The sequence below is a fragment of the Ammospiza caudacuta genome, chromosome 5 (genome assembly GCF_027887145.1).
Source record: "Ammospiza caudacuta isolate bAmmCau1 chromosome 5, bAmmCau1.pri, whole genome shotgun sequence".
Classification (NCBI taxonomy): domain Eukaryota; kingdom Metazoa; phylum Chordata; class Aves; order Passeriformes; family Passerellidae; genus Ammospiza; species Ammospiza caudacuta.
In genome coordinates, this window is record NC_080597.1 from 76683026 (window position 1) to 76703254 (window position 20229).

The 20229-nt window shown below is 43.3% G+C and overlaps 1 protein-coding gene across 1 annotated transcript in view; it reads left to right on the plus strand.

Moving 5' to 3' along the window:
- The window catches only part of LRGUK (leucine rich repeats and guanylate kinase domain containing), a 59149-nt gene extending 51860 nt beyond the window's left edge, over positions 1-7289 (plus strand). The window contains exons 16-17 of the mRNA XM_058805972.1: positions 6152-6276; positions 7227-7289. Coding sequence (XP_058661955.1) covers positions 6152-6276; positions 7227-7289 — 188 coding nt within the window. The remainder of the gene's footprint in view (positions 1-6151; positions 6277-7226) is intronic.
- The last annotated feature ends 12940 nt before the right edge of the window (positions 7290-20229 follow it).

Here is a 20229-nt window from a genome sequence, read left to right on the forward strand (position 1 = left end):
TAGGATTTTTCCCCTCTAACCCAGGAATTCCCAGAGTTTTGGGGTTGGTTCCGTTTTGGATCCATTGGAACAGGATCAGCTCCCTCAGGAGCACAGAGCCAATACCCACATATATATACATGCAAATAAAAGCAGCTGGAAAAAGGGCAAAATATCTGAAATTTTTAATAAAGGACAGTGCAATATTCATCAGCTCATCATTTCCTGTCATTTTAGATCCTAGGAAAATGAATAATATTAATTTCCCAGCGGACACAGGAAAAGCTTCTGTACACATTGTGGCTTCTCAGAGCTGCTGCAGCAGCGAGGGCTTGGCTGAAAAATCTTATTTAGCTTTAAATTAAGTAGATTTTGTTTTAATTTCCAGAACTTCCACGCTCATCTGAAATGAAAAATGTGATTTCCTTGCCTTATTTGCTCTAATATTGTATTTTCTTGCCTTAAAAACTCTGGGGATGTTTTGTCTCGAAGGCAGCAAACCCTGGAGAGATTGTTGGAAAAGAAGAGAAAAAGCCTAAGGATTAAAAGGAAAAGATTTTTATATAATCCTGGCATTTTTGGAGATAGATTTAAGTATCTGAATCTCCTTTAAAGGACTTTTTATCCCTCAGCAGCTCTTTCTTGTCACTAGAGAAACTTCATTAACAATGCAAGATTTTGGCAATTCTGCTGCTCATAAAGTAACTTTTAAATTTACTACACACCATTAAATTCACTTAAAACCCCATTTATAGGGGTTTAAACAAATTTAAAGAGATCCTCTTTAAATTGTGGGAAATGATTTATTTTTCAAACCTTGCCCCAAGGTTGTCTTTAAAAGGGAGGTTTTTAGTGAGAAGATTGCTTGTGGGAGATTATAAGAGGTTTATAATTTTTTTTTCTTTAATTAATGAACTTCTGGGCAAGATCTTTTGCTGGTGTACAGTAAAAAGAAATACCCAGGCAGAAAATAGATAAGTTCTTTTAAAAAACTTTTAATTTTAAAAACTTTTAATAGCAGAATTAGAACAATTTTTGGAGCTGATAATGCTTTGTACTTCTATTGGCAGATTTTATCTGTGGGATAAAAGTGATTCCAGTGATTGGAAACTATAAAATCCTGGAATGGTTTTTAACCATTTTTAACCATTCCAATGGAAAATGGGAATTTAAAGTCCATCCAGATCCAACCCTGACACCTTCCACCATCCCAGAGTGCTCCAGGGATGGGGAATCCACAACTTCCCTGGAAAACCAGAGCCCTCAGAGGAAAGAATACAAAAAAAATATTTATAAGGTTATTTCTATGGTTTAAATTAATATTTAATGTGATTTTATACACAACATTTTATACAATATTTTTAAGGTTATTTCCATGGTTTAAATTAATATTTAATGCGATTTCATACACAGGATATATCCCAAATTACAGATTCTTTTTTTGATTTGGAAATAATTTGAATTATTCTAAATCATTTTGGTTTTAAAAGCTGAGTTGTGTGGAGGGGACCTTAAAGCCCAGCCAGTTATTTTTGTCCCAATTTGGAAATAATTTGAATTATTCAAAATCATTTTGGTTTTTAAAGCTGAATTGTGTGGAGCCACCTCAAAGCCCGGGTTCCTCCAGACCTGTGGTGGTTTTGTGGGAGGTATTTACAGAAATAATTTAAATTTTCTAATTACTGAAAAGCTGTGTACACTTCTGTGAGATACACCTGTGAAAGAGGAAAGAAACTGGAGAACTGAAATTTTAGGGTTTGTTTCTTCACGTTGTCATTAAGAAAGAAAAGGTTGTGAGGGGAGGAGAAGCGTCCTAAAGGTTTTGGGTTGATTTTTATTACTTTTTTTCATTTTAGTTGCTGTTAATAAATTTCTCTTTATAACCTTTGGAACTTTTAAGTCTGCTTTGCCTTTCCTATTCCCATTTCCTGTTTCCTGTTTCCTATTTCATGTTTCCTGCTTCCTGTTTCATATTTCCTGTTTTCTATTTCCTATTTCATATTTCCTGTTTCCTGTTTCCCATTTCCTGTTTCCTATTTCCTGTTTCTTATTTCCTATTTCCTGTTTCCTGTTTCCCATTTCCTGTTTCCTATTTCCTGTTTCCTATTTCCCATTTCCTGTTTCCTATTTCCTGTTTCTTATTTCCCATTTCCTGTCTCCCATTTCCCATTTCCTTTTTCCTTTTTCCTGCTTCCCATTTTCTATTTCCACTTCCCATTTCCCATTTCCCATTTCCCATTTCCCATTTCCCATTCCTGCCTCCCAGCAGGACATAGGTGAGCACATCCAAGTGACCGCTCTGGTGATTAACCAACACTGAACCCACCACACTAATTAGCACTCATTAATGGGGAAATCTCAAATTAGCCAACCAAAACTGTTGAATATGAGACAGAACAATACAAACAACTCCATTTCAGAAGGTTTCAGACTGTTTTTATTCCAGCATTGATGCTTTTTATACATTCTCACACAACTCATCAGTTTGCACTTCACTCATTGGTCACAGGAGACAAACAAGGTGCTCATTGAACAGGCAGTTGCAGTTTCTCTGATTTATCCTTCTGTCTGTCTTGGCTTCTGTGTCAGTGACCTGGGCAGGAAATTCTGTCAGGGGTAAACATGGATCCTCCTATTAAACATGGATCCTCTTATGAAATATGGATCCTCCTATCAAACATGGGTCCTCTTCTCAAGCATGGATCCTTTTACCAAACATGGATCCTGTTATCAAACATGGATCCTCTAATCAAACATGGATCCTCCTATCAAACATGGATCCTCTAATCAAACATGGATCCTCCTATGGATCCTCCTATCAAACATGGATCTTCCTATCAAACATGGATCCTCCTATCAAACACAGATCCTCTTATCAAATATGGACCCTCTTATCAAACATGGATTCTCCTATCAAATATGGATCATCTTCTCAAACATCTTATCAAACATGGATCCTCTAATCGGACACGGATCTTCCTCTTACCAAACATGGATCCTCTTATCAAACATGGATCCCCTTCTTATCAAACATGGATCCTCTTCTCAAACGTGGATCCTCCTCTGAAATGTGGATCCTCTTATCAAACACGCACCTCCTTATTAGACATGGATCCTCTTCTTATCAAACATGGATCCTCCTATCAAACATGGATCTTCCTATCAAACATGGATCTTCCCATCAAACACGGATCCTCTTATCAAACACGGATCCTCTTATCAAACACAGATCCTCTTCTCAAACATGGATCCTCCTGTCAAACATGAATTCTCTTCTTCTCAAACATCTCACCAAACATGGATTCTTTTATCAAATGTGGGTGCTCTTATCAAACATGGACCCTCCTATTGAACATGGATCTTCTTCTCAAACATGGATCCTCTTACCAATCATTGATCTCTTATCAAACACAGATCCTGTTATCAAATATGGAACCTCCTATCAAGCACGGATCCTCTTCCCAAACTTCTCTCAGGCTCACAGAAGTCACTGTGAAAACTCTTCCACACAAAACCACCCCGAAACCCCAATCCAGCCTGGCCTGGGCCCCTCCAGGGATGGAAACTGAAAACGGGAACATTCCTCTGTTTGTGTGGAGAACGTTCCCATTGAGGATTGTCCTTCCCACCCAGGTTCCTCCCTGTTTATTTCAGAACGTTTCCACTGAGGATTGTCCTTCCCACCCAGGTTCCTCCCTGTTTATTTCAGAACGTTTCCACTGAGGATTGTCCTTCCCACCCAGGTTCCTCCCTGTTTGTGTGGAGAACGTTTCCATTGAGGATTGTCCTTCCCACCCAGGTTCCTCCCTGTTTATGTTCGGAACGTTTCTATTGGGGATTGTCCTTCCCACCCAGGTTCCTCCCTGTTTGTGTTCAGAACGTTTCCATTGAGGATTGTCCTTCCCACCCACGTCCCTCCCCCTTGGTGTGGAGAACGTTTTCCTTGGGGATTGTCCTTCCCACCCAGGTTCCTCCCTGAACGTTTCCACTGAGGATTGTCCTTCCCACCCAGGTTCCTCCCTGTTTGTTTGGAGAACGTTTCCATTGAGGATTGTCCTTCCCACCCAGGTTCCTCCCTGTTTATTTCAGAACGTTTCCACTGAGGATTGTCCTTCCCACCCAGGTTCCTCCCTGTTTATGTTCAGAACGTTTTCATGAGGATTGTCCTTCCCACCCAGGTTCCTCCCTGTTGGTGTTCAGAACGTTTCCATTGAGGATTGTCCTTCCCACCCAGGTTCCTCCCTGAATGTTTCCACTGAGGATTGTCCTTCCCACCCAGGTTCCTCCCTGTTGGTGTGGAGAACGTTTCCATTGAGGATTGTCCTTCCCACCCAGGTTCCTCCCTGTTTATGTTCGGAATGTTTCCATTGAGGATTGTCCTTCCCACCCACGTCCCTCCCCCTTGGTGTGGAGAACGTTTCCATTGAGGATTGTCCTTCTCACCCAGGTTCCTCCCTTTTGGTGTGGAGAACATTTCCATTGAGGATTGTCCTTCCCACCCAGGTTCCTCCCTGTTTGTGTTCAGAATGTTTCCATTGAGGATTGTCCTTCCCACTCAGGTTCCTCCCTGTTTATGTTCAGAAAGTTTCCTTGGAGGATTGTCCTTCCCACTGAGGTTCCTCCCTGTTTATGTTCAGAACGTTTCCATTGAGGATTGTCCTTCCCACCCAGGTTCCTCCCTGTTTATGTTCAGAACGTTTCCACTGAGGATTGTCCTTCCCACCCAGGTTCCTCCCTGTTTGTTTGGAGAACGTTTCCACTGAGGATTGTCCTTCCCACCCAGGTTCCTCCCTGTTTATGTTCAGAACGTTTCCTTGGAGGATTGTCCTTCCCACCCAGGTTCCTCCCTGTTTATTTCAGAACGTTTCCACTGAGGATTGTCCTTCCCACCCAGGTTCCTCCCTGTTGGTGTTCAGAACGTTTTCATGAGGATTGTCCTTCCCACCCAGGTTCCTCCCTGTTTATTTCAGAACGTATCCATTGAGGATTGTCCTTCTCACCCAGGTTCCTCCCTGTTTGTTTGGAGAACGTTTCCACTGAGGATTGTCCTTCCCACCCAGGTTCCTCCCTGTTTATTTCAGAACGTTTTCATGAGGATTGTCCTTCCCACCCAGGTTCCTCCCTGTTGGTGTTCAGAACGTTTCCATTGAGGATTGTCCTTCCCACCCAGGTTCCTCCCTGTTTATTTCAGAACGTTTTCATGAGGATTGTCCTTCCCACCCAGGTTCCTCCCTGTTTATGTTCAGAAAGTTTCCATTGAGGATTGTCCTTCCCACCCAGGTTCCTCCCTGTTGGTGTTCAGAACGTTTCCTTGGAGGATTGTCCTTCCCACCCAGGTTCCTCCCTGTTTATGTTCAGAACGTTTCCAATGAGGATTGTCCTTCCCACCCAGGTTCCTCCCTGTTTGTTTGGAGAACGTTTCCACTGAGGATTGTCCTTCCCACCCAGGTTCCTCCCTGTTTATGTTCAGAACGTTTCCTTGGAGGATTGTCCTTCCCACCCAGGTTCCTCCCTGTTTATTTCAGAACGTTTCCACTGAGGATTGTCCTTCCCACCCAGGTTCCTCCCTGTTGGTGTTCAGAACGTTTTCATGAGGATTGTCCTTCCCACCCAGGTTCCTCCCTGTTTATTTCAGAACGTTTCCATTGAGGATTGTCCTTCCCACCCAGGTTCCTCCCTGTTTATTTCAGAACGTATCCATTGAGGATTGTCCTTCTCACCCAGGTTCCTCCCTGTTTGTTTGGAGAACGTTTCCATTGAGGATTGTCCTTCCCACCCAGGTTCCTCCCTGTTTGTTTGGAGAACGTTTCCATTGAGGATTGTCCTTCCCACCCAGGTTCCTCCCTGTTTATGTTCGGAATGTTTCCATTGAGGATTGTCCTTCCCACCCACGTCCCTCCCCCTTGGTGTGGAGAACGTATCCATTGAGGATTGTCCTTCTCACCCAGGTTCCTCCCTTTTGGTGTGGAGAACATTTCCATTGAGGATTGTCCTTCCCACCCAGGTTCCTCCCTGTTTGTGTTCAGAACATTTCCATTGAGGATTGTCCTTCCCACCCAGGTTCCTCCCTGTTTATGTTCAGAACATTTCCATTGAGGATTGTCCTTCCCACCCAGGTTCCTCCCTGTTTATGTTCAGAACGTTTCCACTGAGGATTGTCCTTCCCACCCAGGTTCCAGGACCCAGCTGATCCCGGAGGAAAGGGCGGCTCCGTCCTACGGGGACCTCCTGCACATCTCCACCCACAACTACCCCCGGGACCTCCTGGACATGCTGACAGCAACGCCGGGCTCTGTGGTGAGGAGCACAGAGATATTAATTGTTTAATTGATAATTGATATCAGAGTTATCAGCTGCTACCAAAGAAGGATGGAATTTTTAATATTTATATATATATATAAATATTAATATTTATTTATAAATAAATATTTATTTCTATTTATGTGGCTATTTTATTTATATTAATGTGAATTATTTATATTTATTTTATTCATATTTATTGAGCAGTTTAATTTGCTCTGTCTCAGCCCATTAAACTGACATTAATTGATTAATTGATAAATTGATAAATTGATAATTGATATCAGAGGTATCAGCTAATACCAAAGCAGGATGGAATTTTTAATATAATTATATATATATATAATTTATATTTATTTATAAATATATATATTTATTTTATTTCTATTTATGTGGCTGTTTTATTTCTATTTATTTTATTTATTTTTATTTATATTTATGTGACCGTTTAATTTTTATTTATTTAATTTCTCTTTCTTTTTATTTCTACTTCTGTGACTCGTTTATTTCTATTTGTTGAGCAGTTTAATTTCCTGTGTCTCAGCCCATTAAATTGACATTTATTGATAAGTGATAATTTATAATTTATATCAGTGGTATCAGCTGATACCAAAGCAAGATGAAATTACTAATATAATGAGATATATATATTTATTTTTTAATTATTTTATTTCTATTTCTTTATAAATATATATTTCTTTTATTTCTATTTACGTGAATATTTTATTTGTATGTATTTAATTTCTGTTTATTGAGTGATTTCATTTGATCAATAAATTTATTTAATTTCATTTATTATTTATCCACCTCATTAATCCTGCTGTTTCCTCAGGATATTTAAATTTAAACCGTCTGGAATAAAAACGAGGATCCAAATCATGAAAATCAGCAGAAATAATTAAAAATTAATGATTAAAATGATAATTTTTTATTTCTTTTTTCCCCAGGAAGAAGCTTCTCTGCACAGACGTTTCTCTGCAGCTCGGCAGGTGCTTCTGTCCCACAGGTAACCTGGGAAATTCAATTTAATTCCATTTAATTCCATTTAATTCCAATTTAATTCAATTCAATTCAATTTAATCCAGTTTAATCCAATTCAATTCATTTTAATCCAATTTAATTCAATTTAATCCAATTAATTCCAATTTAATCCAAATTTAATTCTAATTTCATTCCAATTTAATTCCAATTTAATCCAATTTAATTCCAGTTTAAATCAAATTTAATCCAATTTAGTTCAAATTTAATCCAATTTAATCCAATTTAATTTAACTCTAATTTAATCCAATTTATTCTAATTTTATCCAATTTTATTCCAGTTTAAATCAAATTTAATCCAATTTCATTCCAATTTCATTCCAATTTCATTCCAATTTCATTCCAATTTATTCCAATTTAATCCAATTTAATTCCAATTTAATTCAATTTAATCCAATTTAAATACAATTTAATTCTAATTTAATTCCAATTTAATTCCCATTTAATCCAATTTAATACAATTAATTCCAATTTAATCCCAATTTAATTCCAATTTAATCCAATTTATTTCCAATTTAGTCCAAATTTAATTCCAATTTAATTCCAATTTAATTCCAATTTATTTCCAATTTATTTCCAATTTAATTCCTAACCTTTAAATCAAGAGTTAAACCGGAATTATATCAAGAATTAAATCAGAACTAAGGATTAAATCTTGAATTAGATCTAGAATTAAATCAAGAGTTAAATCAAGAACTAAATAAATAATTAAATTAAGGATTAAATCAGAATTAAATCAAGAACTAAATCCGAATTAAATCAGGATTAAATCAGGATTAAATCAGGGATCAAATCAAGAGTTAAATCAAGCATTAAATCAGAAAAAAATAATTATTTAAATACCCATTAAATCAAGAGCTAAATCAGAATTAAATCAAGACTTAAATCAGAATTAAATCAGAATTAAATCAAGAGTTAAATCAGAATTAAGAGTTAAATTGGGGTTAAATCAAGAGCTAAATAAAAGAGTTTAATAAAGAATTAAATCAGAATCAAATAATTATTTAAACACCCATTAAATCAAGAGTTAAATCAAAAATCAAATCAAGAACTAAATCAAGAAATAAATCAAGAGTTAAATCAGAATTAAATCAGAATCAAATAATTATTTAAACACCCATTAAATCAAGAGTTAAATCAAGAATTAAATCAATAATTGAATTAAGAGTTAAATCCAGAAATAAATCAAGAGTTAAATCAAGAATTAAATCAGAATTAAATCAAGAATTAAATCTGAATTAAGAACGAAATCAAGAATTAAATCAGGATTAAATAATTTCTGATTGACCTCACCTCTCTTGGGCTGTGCTAAATAATTTTTTTAAATAATCTCAATTTCTGATTAACCTCACCCCATTTGGGCCGTGCTAAATAGAAAAAATTCATCTCAATTCCTGATTAACCTTACCCCATGAAAATCTCAGTTTGTGATTGATGTCACCCCAGCTGGGCGGTGCTGACTAAATGAAAATCTCCGTTTCTCTGAGCAATGGCCCCGTCCTGCCCTGTTCCATAACCGCATTGTTGCGATCGCAGGGCCATGGACCCCGAGTGCGAGTCCTCGCTGCAGCAGCTGCCCCGGCCCGTGCCCCCGCTGCCCTCGGGCATCAGCCGGGCCCACTCGCAGAGCAGGTGAGGCACCTTCATCATCACCATCATCATCTTCATCGTCATCGTTATTATTGTTGTTAACCTGGGAGGGCAGCCTCAAACTCACCTGGCACAGGTGGGAATTCCTGAGCAGAGCCCCCTCAGAGAGCAGGTGAGGCACCTTCATCATCACCATCATCATCTTCATCGTCATCGTCATCGTTATTATTGTTGTTAACCTGGGAGGGCAGCCTCAAACTCACCTGGAATTCAGGTGGGAATTCCTGAGCAGAGCCCCCTCAGAGAGCAGGTGAGGCACCTTCATCATCATCATCGTCGTCGTCATCATCATCCTCATCCTCATCATCATCATCATCGTCATCATTATTAACATTAAGCTGGGGGGGGCAGCAAACTCACCTGGCTCAGGTGGGAATTCCTGGGCAGGGCCCCTGGGAGAGCAGGTGAGGCACCTTCATCATCACCATCATCATCTTCATCGTCATCGTTATCGTTATTATTGTTGTTAACCTGGGAGGGCAGCCTCAAACTCACCTGGCACAGGTGGGAATTCCTGAGCAGAGCCCCCTCAGAGAGCAGGTGAGGCACCTTCATCATCACCATCATCATCTTCATCGTCATCGTTATCGTTATTATTGTTGTTAACCTAGGAGGGCAGCCTCAAACTCACCTGGAATTCAGGTGGGAATTCCTGAGCAGAGCCCCCTCAGAGAGCAGGTGAGGCACCTTCATCATCATCATCATCATCGTCGTCGTCATCATCATCCTCATCCTCATCATCATCATCATCGTCATCATTATTAACATTAAGCTGGGGGGGGCAGCAAACTCACCTGGCTCAGGTGGGAATTCCTGGGCAGGGCCCCTGGGAGAGCAGGTGAGGCACCTTCATCATCACCATCATCATCTTCATCGTTATCGTTATTATTGTTGTTAACCTGGGAGGGCAGCCTCAAACTCACCTGGCACAGGTGGGAATTCCTGAGCAGAGCCCCCTCAGAGAGCAGGTGAGGCACCTTCATCATCATCATCATCATCATCGTTGTCATCATCATCATCATTGTCATCATCATCGTCATCATTATTAACATTAACCTGGGGGGGGCAGCAAACTCACCTGGCTCAGGTGGGAATTCCTGGGCAGGGCCCCCTCGGAGAGCAGGTGAGGCACCTTCATCATCACCATCATCATCTTCATCGTCATCGTCATCGTTATTATTGTTGTTAACCTGGGAGGGCAGCCTCAAACTCACCTGGAATTCAGGTGGGAATTCCTGAGCAGAGCCCCCTCAGAGAGCAGGTGAGGCACCTTCATCATCATCATCGTCGTCGTCATCATCATCCTCATCCTCATCATCATCATCATCGTCATCATTATTAACATTAAGCTGGGGGGGGCAGCAAACTCACCTGGCTCAGGTGGGAATTCCTGGGCAGGGCCCCTGGGAGAGCAGGTGAGGCACCTTCATCATCACCATCATCATCTTCATCGTTATCGTTATTATTGTTGTTAACCTGGGAGGGCAGCCTCAAACTCACCTGGCACAGGTGGGAGTTCCTGGGCAGGGCCCCCTCGGAGAGCAGGTGAGGCACCTTCATCATCACCATCACCATCATCATCTTCATCGTCATCGTTATCGTTATTATTGTTGTTAACCTGGGAGGGCAGCCTCAAACTCACCTGGCACAGGTGGGAATTCCTGAGCAGAGCCCCCTCAGAGAGCAGGTGAGGCACCTTCATCATCACCATCACCATCATCATCTTCATCGTCATCGTTATCGTTATTATTGTTGTTAACCTGGGAGGGCAGCCTCAAACTCACCTGGAATTCAGGTGGGAATTCCTGAGCAGAGCCCCCTCAGAGAGCAGGTGAGGCACCTTCATCATCATCATCATCATCATCGTCGTCATCATCATCCTCATCCTCATCATCATCATCATCGTCATCATTATTAACATTAAGCTGGGGGGGGCAGCAAACTCACCTGGCTCAGGTGGGAATTCCTGAGCAGGGCCCCTGGGAGAGCAGGTGAGGCACCTTCATCATCACCATCATCATCTTCATCGTTATCGTTATTATTGTTGTTAACCTGGGAGGGCAGCCTCAAACTCACCTGGCACAGGTGGGAGTTCCTGGGCAGGGCCCCCTCGGAGAGCAGGTGAGGCACCTTCATCATCACCATCACCATCATCATCTTCATCGTCATCGTTATCGTTATTATTGTTGTTAACCTGGGAGGGCAGCCTCAAACTCACCTGGCACAGGTGGGAATTCCTGAGCAGAGCCCCCTCAGAGAGCAGGTGAGGCACCTTCATCATCATCATCATCATCATCGTTGTCATCATCATCATCATTGTCATCATCATCGTCATCATTATTAACATTAACCTGGGGGGGGCAGCAAACTCACCTTGCTCAGGTGGGAGTTCCTGGGCAGGGCCCCCTCGGAGAGCAGGTGAGGCACCATCATCATCACCATCATCATCTTCATCGTCATCGTTATCATTATTATTATTGTTAACCTGGGAGGGCAGCCTCAAACTCACCTGGCACAGGTGGGAATTCCTGAGCAGGGCCCCTGGGAGAGCAGGTGAGCACACCTGGATGGGAGGAAGGGCATTAAACCATCACCATCATCATCATCATCAACATCATCATCATCCTCATTAACATGGGAGGGCAGCAGCAAACTCACCTGGAATTCAGGTGGGAATTCCTGGGCAGAGCCCCCTCAGAGAGCAGGTGAGGCACCTTCATCATCATCGTCATCGTCGTCATCATCATCCTCATCCTCATCATCATCATCGTCATCATCATCATCATCATTATTAACATTAACCTGGGTGGGGCAGCAAACTCACCTGGCTCAGGTGGGAGTTCCTGGGCAGGGCCCCCTCAGAGAGCAGGTGAGGCACCTTCATCATCATCATCATCATCATCATCATTAACATGGGGGGGCATCCGCAAACACACCTGGCTCAGGTGGGAATTCCTAAGCTGGGGCCCCTCAGAGAGCAGGTGAGGCATCATCATCATCATCATCATCATCAACATCATCATCATCATCATCATTATCATCCTCATCATCATCCTCATCATCATCATCGTTAACATTAACCTGGGGGGGGGCAGCAAACTCACCTGACACAGGTAGGAATTCCTGAGCAGGGCCACCTCGGAGAGCAGGTGAGGCGCCTTCATCATCATCATCACCATCATCCTCATCCTCATCATCATCCTCATCATCATCATCATTATCATTATTTACCCGGGCTGGGGGCAGCAGCAAACTCACCTGGCACAGGTAGGAATTCCTGAGCAGGGTCACCTGGGAGAGCAGCTGAGGCACCTTCATCATCATCATCACCATCATCCTCATCCTCATCATCATCCTCATCATCATCATTATTAACCCGGGGTGGGGGCAGCAGCAAACTCACCTGGCACAGGTAGGAATTCCTGAGCAGGGTCACCTGGGAGAGCAGGTGAGGCGCCATCATCATCATCATCATCATCATCATCATTAACATTAACATGGGGGGGCAGCAGCCAACTCACCTGGCTCAGGTGGGAATTGGAACCACAGGCAGGGATTTTCCAGAGATTTTTTTGGAGGGGATATTTGAAGATATTTGATATTTGATATTTGAAAGAAACTGGGTGCAGGTGTGGAAAAATAGAGTTGGAGTAACAAATATGGGTTTAAAACCAGAGTTATTCTCTCTTTACATGATTGTCACAGTTGGTGCTGAGTAAGATTTGAGAGAGATCATGATTCAAGAATTGAACCCAAAATCTTGAAATTGGTCCTTAAATGGCACCAGGCGCTCTCAGAGGGAGGGATTTTCAAGAGTTTTGTTTGTAGGGGAAAAAGGTGCTGAAAGAAACTGGTGCAGGTGTAGAAAACCAGACCCTCTTTTAAAGCAGGACTCTTTTAACCCCGGAATTTTCCCCCCACAGCTTCATGGAGCTGGGGCGGGCCTGGAGACAGGTGTTCGTCCCTCCCGAGACTGTCCTGCCCGGGCTGGAGCAGCTGCTGTGGCCCAAGCTGCCGCTGCCCCAGAGGCACCTGTCCGCAGCCGGGCTGGGCGTGCACACCTGGAGCGCCTGGAACGAGCCCCCGGAGAGCTCCGAGCCAGGTGGGTGCGAGGGGAGGGATCGTACAGATCATCCAGTGCCACGGGAGGGACAGTGCCCACCGTTCCGGGGAGAGCCGAGCCGGGTGCGTGTGAGGGGAGGCACCGGAGGGACAGTTCCCAACATTCCGGGGGGCCCCGAGCCAGGTGCGTGTGAGGGGAGGGATCGTACAGATCATCCAGTACCACGGGAGGGACAATGCCCGCCGTCCTGGGGAAAGCCGGGCCAGGTGGGTGTGAGGGGAGGGATCACAGAGATCATCCGGTGCCACGGGAGGGACAGATCCCAACATCCCGGAGAGCCCCGAGCCAGGTGCGTGTGAGGGGAGGCACCGCAGGGACGGTTCCCACCGTCCCAGGGAGAGCCGGGCCAGGTGCGTGTGAGAGGAGGCACCGCAGAGATCACCCAGTGCCACGGGCAGGGACAATTCCCAACATCCCGGGGAGCCCCGAGCCGGGTGGGTGTGAGGGGAGGCACCGCAGGGACAATTCCCAACATCCCGGGGAGCCCCGAGCCAGGTGCGTGTGAGGGGAGGGATCGTACAGATCAGCCCTGGCACGGGCAGGGACAATGCCCGCCGTCCCGGAGAGCCCCGAGCCAGGTGGGTGTGAGGAGAGGCACCGCAGGGACAGTTCCCAACATCCCGGGCAAAGCCGAGCCGGGTGGGTGTGAGGGGAGGCACCGCAGGGACAGTTCCCGCCGTCCCGGGCAGAGCCGAGCCAGGTGAGTGTGAGGGGAGGGATCGTACAGATCATCCCTGCCACGGGAGGGACAGATCCCGACATCCCGGAGAGCCCCGAGCCAGGTGGGTGTGAGGGGAGGCACCGCAGAGATCAGCCCTGGCACGGGAGGGACAGTGCCCACCGTCCTGGGGAGAGCCCCGAGCCAGGTGGGTGTGAGGGGAGGCACCGCAGGGACACTTCCCGCCGTGCCGGAGAGCCCCGAGCCGGGTGCGTGTGAGGGGAGGGATCGTACAGATCAGCCCTGGCATGGGCAGGGACAGTGCCCACCGTCCTGGGGAGAGCGGAGCCAGGTGGGTGTGAGGGGAGGCACCGCAGGGACAGTTCCCAACATCCCGGGCAGAGCCGAGCAAGGTGCGTGTGAGGGGAGGGATCGTACAGATCATCCCTGCCACGGGAGGGACAGATCCCGACATCCCGGAGAGCCCCGAGCCAGGTGGGTGTGAGGGGAGGAACCGCAGCGATCAGCCCTGGCACGGCAGGGACAGTGCCCACCGTCCTGGGGAGCCCTGTGCCAGGTGGGTATGAGGGGAGGAACCGCAGTGATCAGCCCTGGCACGGCAGGGACAGTGCCCACCGTCCTGGGGAGCCCTGTGCCAGGTGGGTGTGAGGGGAGGCACCGCAGAGATCAGCCCTGGCACGGCAGGGACAGTGCCCACCGTCCTGGGGAGCCCTGTGCCAGGTGGGTATGAGGGGAGGAACCGCAGTGATCAGCCCTGGCACGGCAGGGACAGTGCCCACCGTCCTGGGGAGCCCTGTGCCAGGTGGGTGTGAGGGGAGGCACTGCAGAGATCAGCCCTGGCACGGCAGGGACAGTGCCCACCGTCCTGGGGAGCCCTGTGCCAGGTGGGTGTGAGGGGAGGCACTGCAGAGATCAGCCCTGGCACGGCAGGGACAGTGCCCACCGTCCTGGGGAGCCCTGTGCCAGGTGGGTGTGAGGGGAGGCACTGCAGAGATCAGCCCTGGCACGGCAGGGACAGTGCCCACCGTCCTGGGGAGCCCTGTGCCAGGTGGGTATGAGGGGAGGCACCGCAGCGATCAGCCCTGGCACGGCAGGGACAGTGCCCACCGTCCTGGGGAGCCCTGTGCCAGGTGGGTGTGAGGGGAGGCACTGCAGAGATCAGCCCTGGCACGGCAGGGACAGTGCCCACCGTCCCGGGCAGAGCCGAGCCACACACAGGGCTGGAATCGCAGATAGCCCACAATTGCAAATATTCAAATACTCCAAATACTCAAAAATTCCAGAATTCGAAATATTAAGAAGTCCAGAATTCCAGAATATTCCAGAATTCAAAATATTAAGAAGTCCGGAATTCCAGAACATTCCAGAATTCCAAATATTTTAAAAAACCATAATTCAAAAAAATCCAGAGTTCCAAATATTAAAAATTCCAGAATTTCATATATTCCAGAATTTCATATATCCCAGAATTCCAAATATTAAAATATTCCAGAATTCCAAATATTTAAAAATTTCCAGAATTCCAAATATTCAAATATTCCAGAATTTCAAATATTCCAGAATTCCAAATATTCAAAATTTCCAAATATTCAGATATCTCACAATTTTTAAAAAATCCAGAATTCCAAATATTCCAGAATACCAAAGATATTCCAGAGTTCCAAAGATATTCCAGAATTCCAAAATATTCCAGAATTTCAAATATTCCAGTATCCCAGAAATCCAAAAATTCCAAATATTAAAAAATTCCAAATATTAAAAAATTCCAGAATGCCAAATCCTCCGGAAGTCCAAATATTCCAGAATTCCAGAAATTCCAGAATTCCAAATATTTTTTTAAATCCAGAATTCCAAATATTAAAAAATTCAAATTATTCAAATATTTTAAAATTCCAAATATTCCAGAATTCCAAATATTTAAAAAAATCATAACTCCAAATATTTCAGAATTCCAAATACCAAAATCCCAAATATTAATTTTATTATTAAATTCCAAATATTAAAAACCCCAGCGACTGCTTAGAGCGGATGAATTGAGCCATTCCCCCCAGAACCCCTGGGAACCTGTGTTAAATTCTCACTTTCCATTGGAATAATCTCCTTTTTCCTTTTGTGAATAAATTTTTTTTCCCTTCTTTTCCCTTGTTTTCGCTGCAGAGGAGGAGGAGGCTGCAGGGAAAGGAGGAGCCCCAAGGAAATGCAGCCAGGCCAACTCGGGGTGCTCCCCCGGGCCCCACTGCCAGTCCAGGCGTGTCCTGCCCCCCATCACCCCCCGATGGACCAGCAGCACCTCCTGAGAGCCCCATTCCTCTTTCCATCCTGCTTTTCACACCTTTCTCTACAAAATATATCCAGAATTGTTGTTAGATCCGTTTGTCATTAACTCCCCAAAGCAGCAACTCCTGAGAGCCCTCCCAGCCCAATTCCTGCCTTTGTAACCCTGATTTTCATCTCTTTATTTGCTAAATATATCAAATATTGTTGGTAGATCCATTTCTCATTAACTCCCCAAAACAACAAAAAAAAAGTGAATTTCTGTGTTTTTCAAAGTTGAATTCTTGCATTTCATCTCTTTATCTGCTAAATATATCCAATATTACAGCTGGATCCATTATCATTAACTCCCCAAAACAACAACCCCTGAGAGCCCTCCCAGCCCCGTTCCTGCCTTTGTAACCCTGATTTTCATCTCTTTCTCTGCTAAATATATCAAATATTACTGCTGGATCCATTTCTTATTAACTCCCCAAAGCAGCAACTCCTGAGAGCCACTCCCACACCAATTCCTCTTTCCATCCTGCTTTTCACACCTTTCTCTACAAAATATATCCAGAATTGTTGTTAGATCCGTTTGTCATTAACTCCCAAAGCAGCAACTCCTGAGAGCCCTCCCAGCCCAGTTCCTGCCTTTGTAACCCTGATTTTCATCTCTTTATCTGCTAAATATATCCAATATTGTTGGTAGATCCATTTCTCATTAACTCCCCAAAACAACAACAAAAAAAAAGTGAATTTCTGTGTTTTTCAAAGCCCAATTCTTGCGTTTCATCTCTTTATCTGCTAAATATATCCAATATTACAGCTGGATCCATTATCATTAACTCCCCAAAACAACAACCCCTGAGAGCCCTCCCAGCCCCGTTCCTGCCTTTGTAACCCTGATTTTCATCTCTTTCTCTGCTAAATATATCAAATATTACTGCTGGATCCATTTCTTATTAACTCCCCAAAGCAGCAACTCCTGAGAGCCACTCCCACACCAATTCCTCTTTCCATCCCTGCTTTTCACACCTTTCACTACAAAATATATCCAGAATTGTTGTTAGATCCGTTTGTCATTAACTCCCCAAAGCAGCAACTCCTGAGAGCCCTCCCAGCCCAGTTCCTGCCTTTGTAATCCTGATTTGCATCCCTTTATTTGCTAAATACATCAAATATTGCTGGTAGAGCCATTATCATTAACTCCCCAAAACAGCAACTCCTGAGAGCCACTCCCAGCCCAATTCCTCTTTCCATCCCTGATTTTCCTCTCTTTATCTGCTAAATATATCAATTATTATTGCTAGATCCCTTTCTCATTAACTCCCCAAAACAACAACAAAAAAGGTGAATTTCTGTGTTTTCCAAAGCCCAATTCCCGATTTTCACCCCTTTCTCTGCTAAATATATCCAATATTGTTGATAGTTCCATTTCTCAATAATTCCTCAAAGCAGCAACTCCTGAGAGCCCTCCCAGCCCAGTTCCTGCCTTTGTAACCCTGATTTTCATCTCTTTATTTGCTAAATATATCAAATATTGTTGGTAGATCCATTTCTCATTAACTCCCCAAAACAACAACAAAAAAAAAGTGAATTTCTGTGTTTTTCAAAGCCCAATTCTTGCGTTTCATCTCTTTATCTGCTAAATATATCCAATATTACAGCTGGATCCATTATCATTAACTCCCCAAAGCAGCAACTCCTGAGAGCCCTCCCAGCCCCGTTCCTGCCTTTGTAACCCTGATTTTCATCTCTTTATTTGCTAAATACATCAAATATTGTTGGTAGATCCCTTTCTCATTAACTCCCCAAAACAACAACAAAAAAGGTGAATTTCTGTATTTTCCAAAGCCCAATTCCCGATTTTCACCCCTTTCTCTGCTAAATATATCCAATATTGTTGATAGATCCATTTCTCAATAATTCCTCAAAGCAGCAACTCCTGAGAGCCCTCCCAGCCCAGTTCCTGCCTTTGTAACCCTGATTTTCATCTCTTTATTTGCTAAATATATCAAATAGGGTTGGTAGATCCCTTTCTCATTAACTCCCCATAACAACAACGAAAAAGGTGAATTTCTGTGTTTTCCAAAGCCCAATTCCCAATTTTCACCCCTTTCTCTGCTAAATATATCCAATATTGTTGATAGATCCATTTCTCAATAATTCCTCAAAGCAGCAACTCCTGAGAGCCCTCCCAGCCCAATTCCTGCCTTTCCATCCCTGATTTTCCTCTCTTTATCTACAAAATATATCAATAATTATTGCTAGATCCCTTTAACTCCCCAAAGCAGCAACTCCTGAGAGCCCTCCCAGCCCAGTTCCTGCCTTTGGAACCCTGATTTTCATCTCTTTATTTGCTAAATACATCAAATATTGTTGGTAGATCCGTTTGTCATTAACTCCCCAAAACAACAACAAAAAAGGTGAATTTCTGTGTTTTCCAAAGCCCAATTCCCGATTTTCACCCCTTTCTCTGCTAAATACATCCAATATTGTTGATAGATCCATTTCTCAATAATTCCTCAAAGCAGCAACTCCTGAGAGCCCTCCCAGCCCAGTTCCTGCCTTTGTAATCCTGATTTGCATCTCTTTATCTGCTAAATATATCCAATATTGTTGGTAGATCCATTTCTCATTAACTCCCCAAAACAACAAAAAAAAAGTGAATTTCTGTGTTTTTCAAAGTTGAATTCTTGCATTTCATCTCTTTATCTGCTAAATATATCCAATATTACAGCTGGATCCATTATCATTAACTCCCCAAAACAACAACCCCTGAGAGCCCTCCCAGCCCCGTTCCTGCCTTTGTAACCCTGATTTTCATCTCTTTCTCTGCTAAATATATCAAATATTACTGCTGGATCCATTTCTTATTAACTCCCCAAAGCAGCAACTCCTGAGAGCCACTCCCACACCAATTCCTCTTTCCATCCCTGCTTTTCACACCTTTCTCTACAAAATATATCCAGAATTGTTGTTAGATCCGTTTGTCATTAACTCCCAAAGCAGCAACTCCTGAGAGCCACTCCCACACCAATTCCTCTTTCCAATCCTGCTTTTCACACCTTTCACTACAAAATATATCCAGAATTGTTGTTAGATCCATTTGTCATTAACTCCCCAAAGCAGCAACTCCTGAGAGCCCTCCCAGCCCAGTTCCTGCCTTTGTAATCCTGATTTGCATCCCTTTATTTGCTAAATACATCAAATATTGCTGGTAGAGCCATTATCATTAACTCCCCAAAGCAGCAACTCCTGAGAGCCACTCCCAGCCCAATTCCTCTTTCCATCCCTGATTTTCCTCTCTTTATCTGCTAAATATATCAATTATTATTGCTAGATCCCTTTCTCATTAACTCCCCAAAACAACAACAAAAAAGGTGAATTTCTGTGTTTTCCAAAGCCCAATTCCCGATTTTCACCCCTTTCTCTGCTAAATATATCCAATATTGTTGATAGTTCCATTTCTCAATAATTCCTCAAAGCAGCAACTCCTGAGAGCCCTCCCAGCCCAATTCCTGCCTTTGTAACCCTGATTTTCATCTCTTTATTTGCTAAATATATCAAATATTGTTGGTAGATCCATTTCTCATTAACTCCCCAAAACAACAACAAAAAAGGTGAATTTCTGTATTTTCCAAAGCCCAATTCCCGATTTTCACCCCTTTCTCTGCTAAATATATCCAATATTGTTGATAGATCCATTTCTCAATAATTCCTCAAAGCAGCAACTCCTGAGAGCCACTCCCAGCCCAACTCCTGCCTTTGTAATCCTGATTTTCATCTCTTTATTTGCTAAATATATCAAATATTGTTGGTAGATCCATTTCTCATTAACTCCCCAAAACAACAACAAAAAAAAAAAAGTGAATTTCTGTGTTTTTCAAAGCCCAATTCCTGATCTTCATCCCTTTCTCTGCTAAATACATCAAATATTATTGTTGGATCCATTTCTGATTAACTCCCCAAAACAACAAAAAAAAAAGGTGATTTTTTAATAGTTTTATTAAATATTTTTGTATTTTCCAAAGCCCAATTCCTGCCTTTCTAACCCTGATTTTCATCTCTTTATCTGCAAAATATATCAAATATTACGGCTGGATCCATTTCTGATTAACTCCCCAAAACAACAAAAAAAAAGTGATTTATTTATAGTTTTATTAAATACTTCTCTTCTTTACAGTTTTATTAAATATTTCTG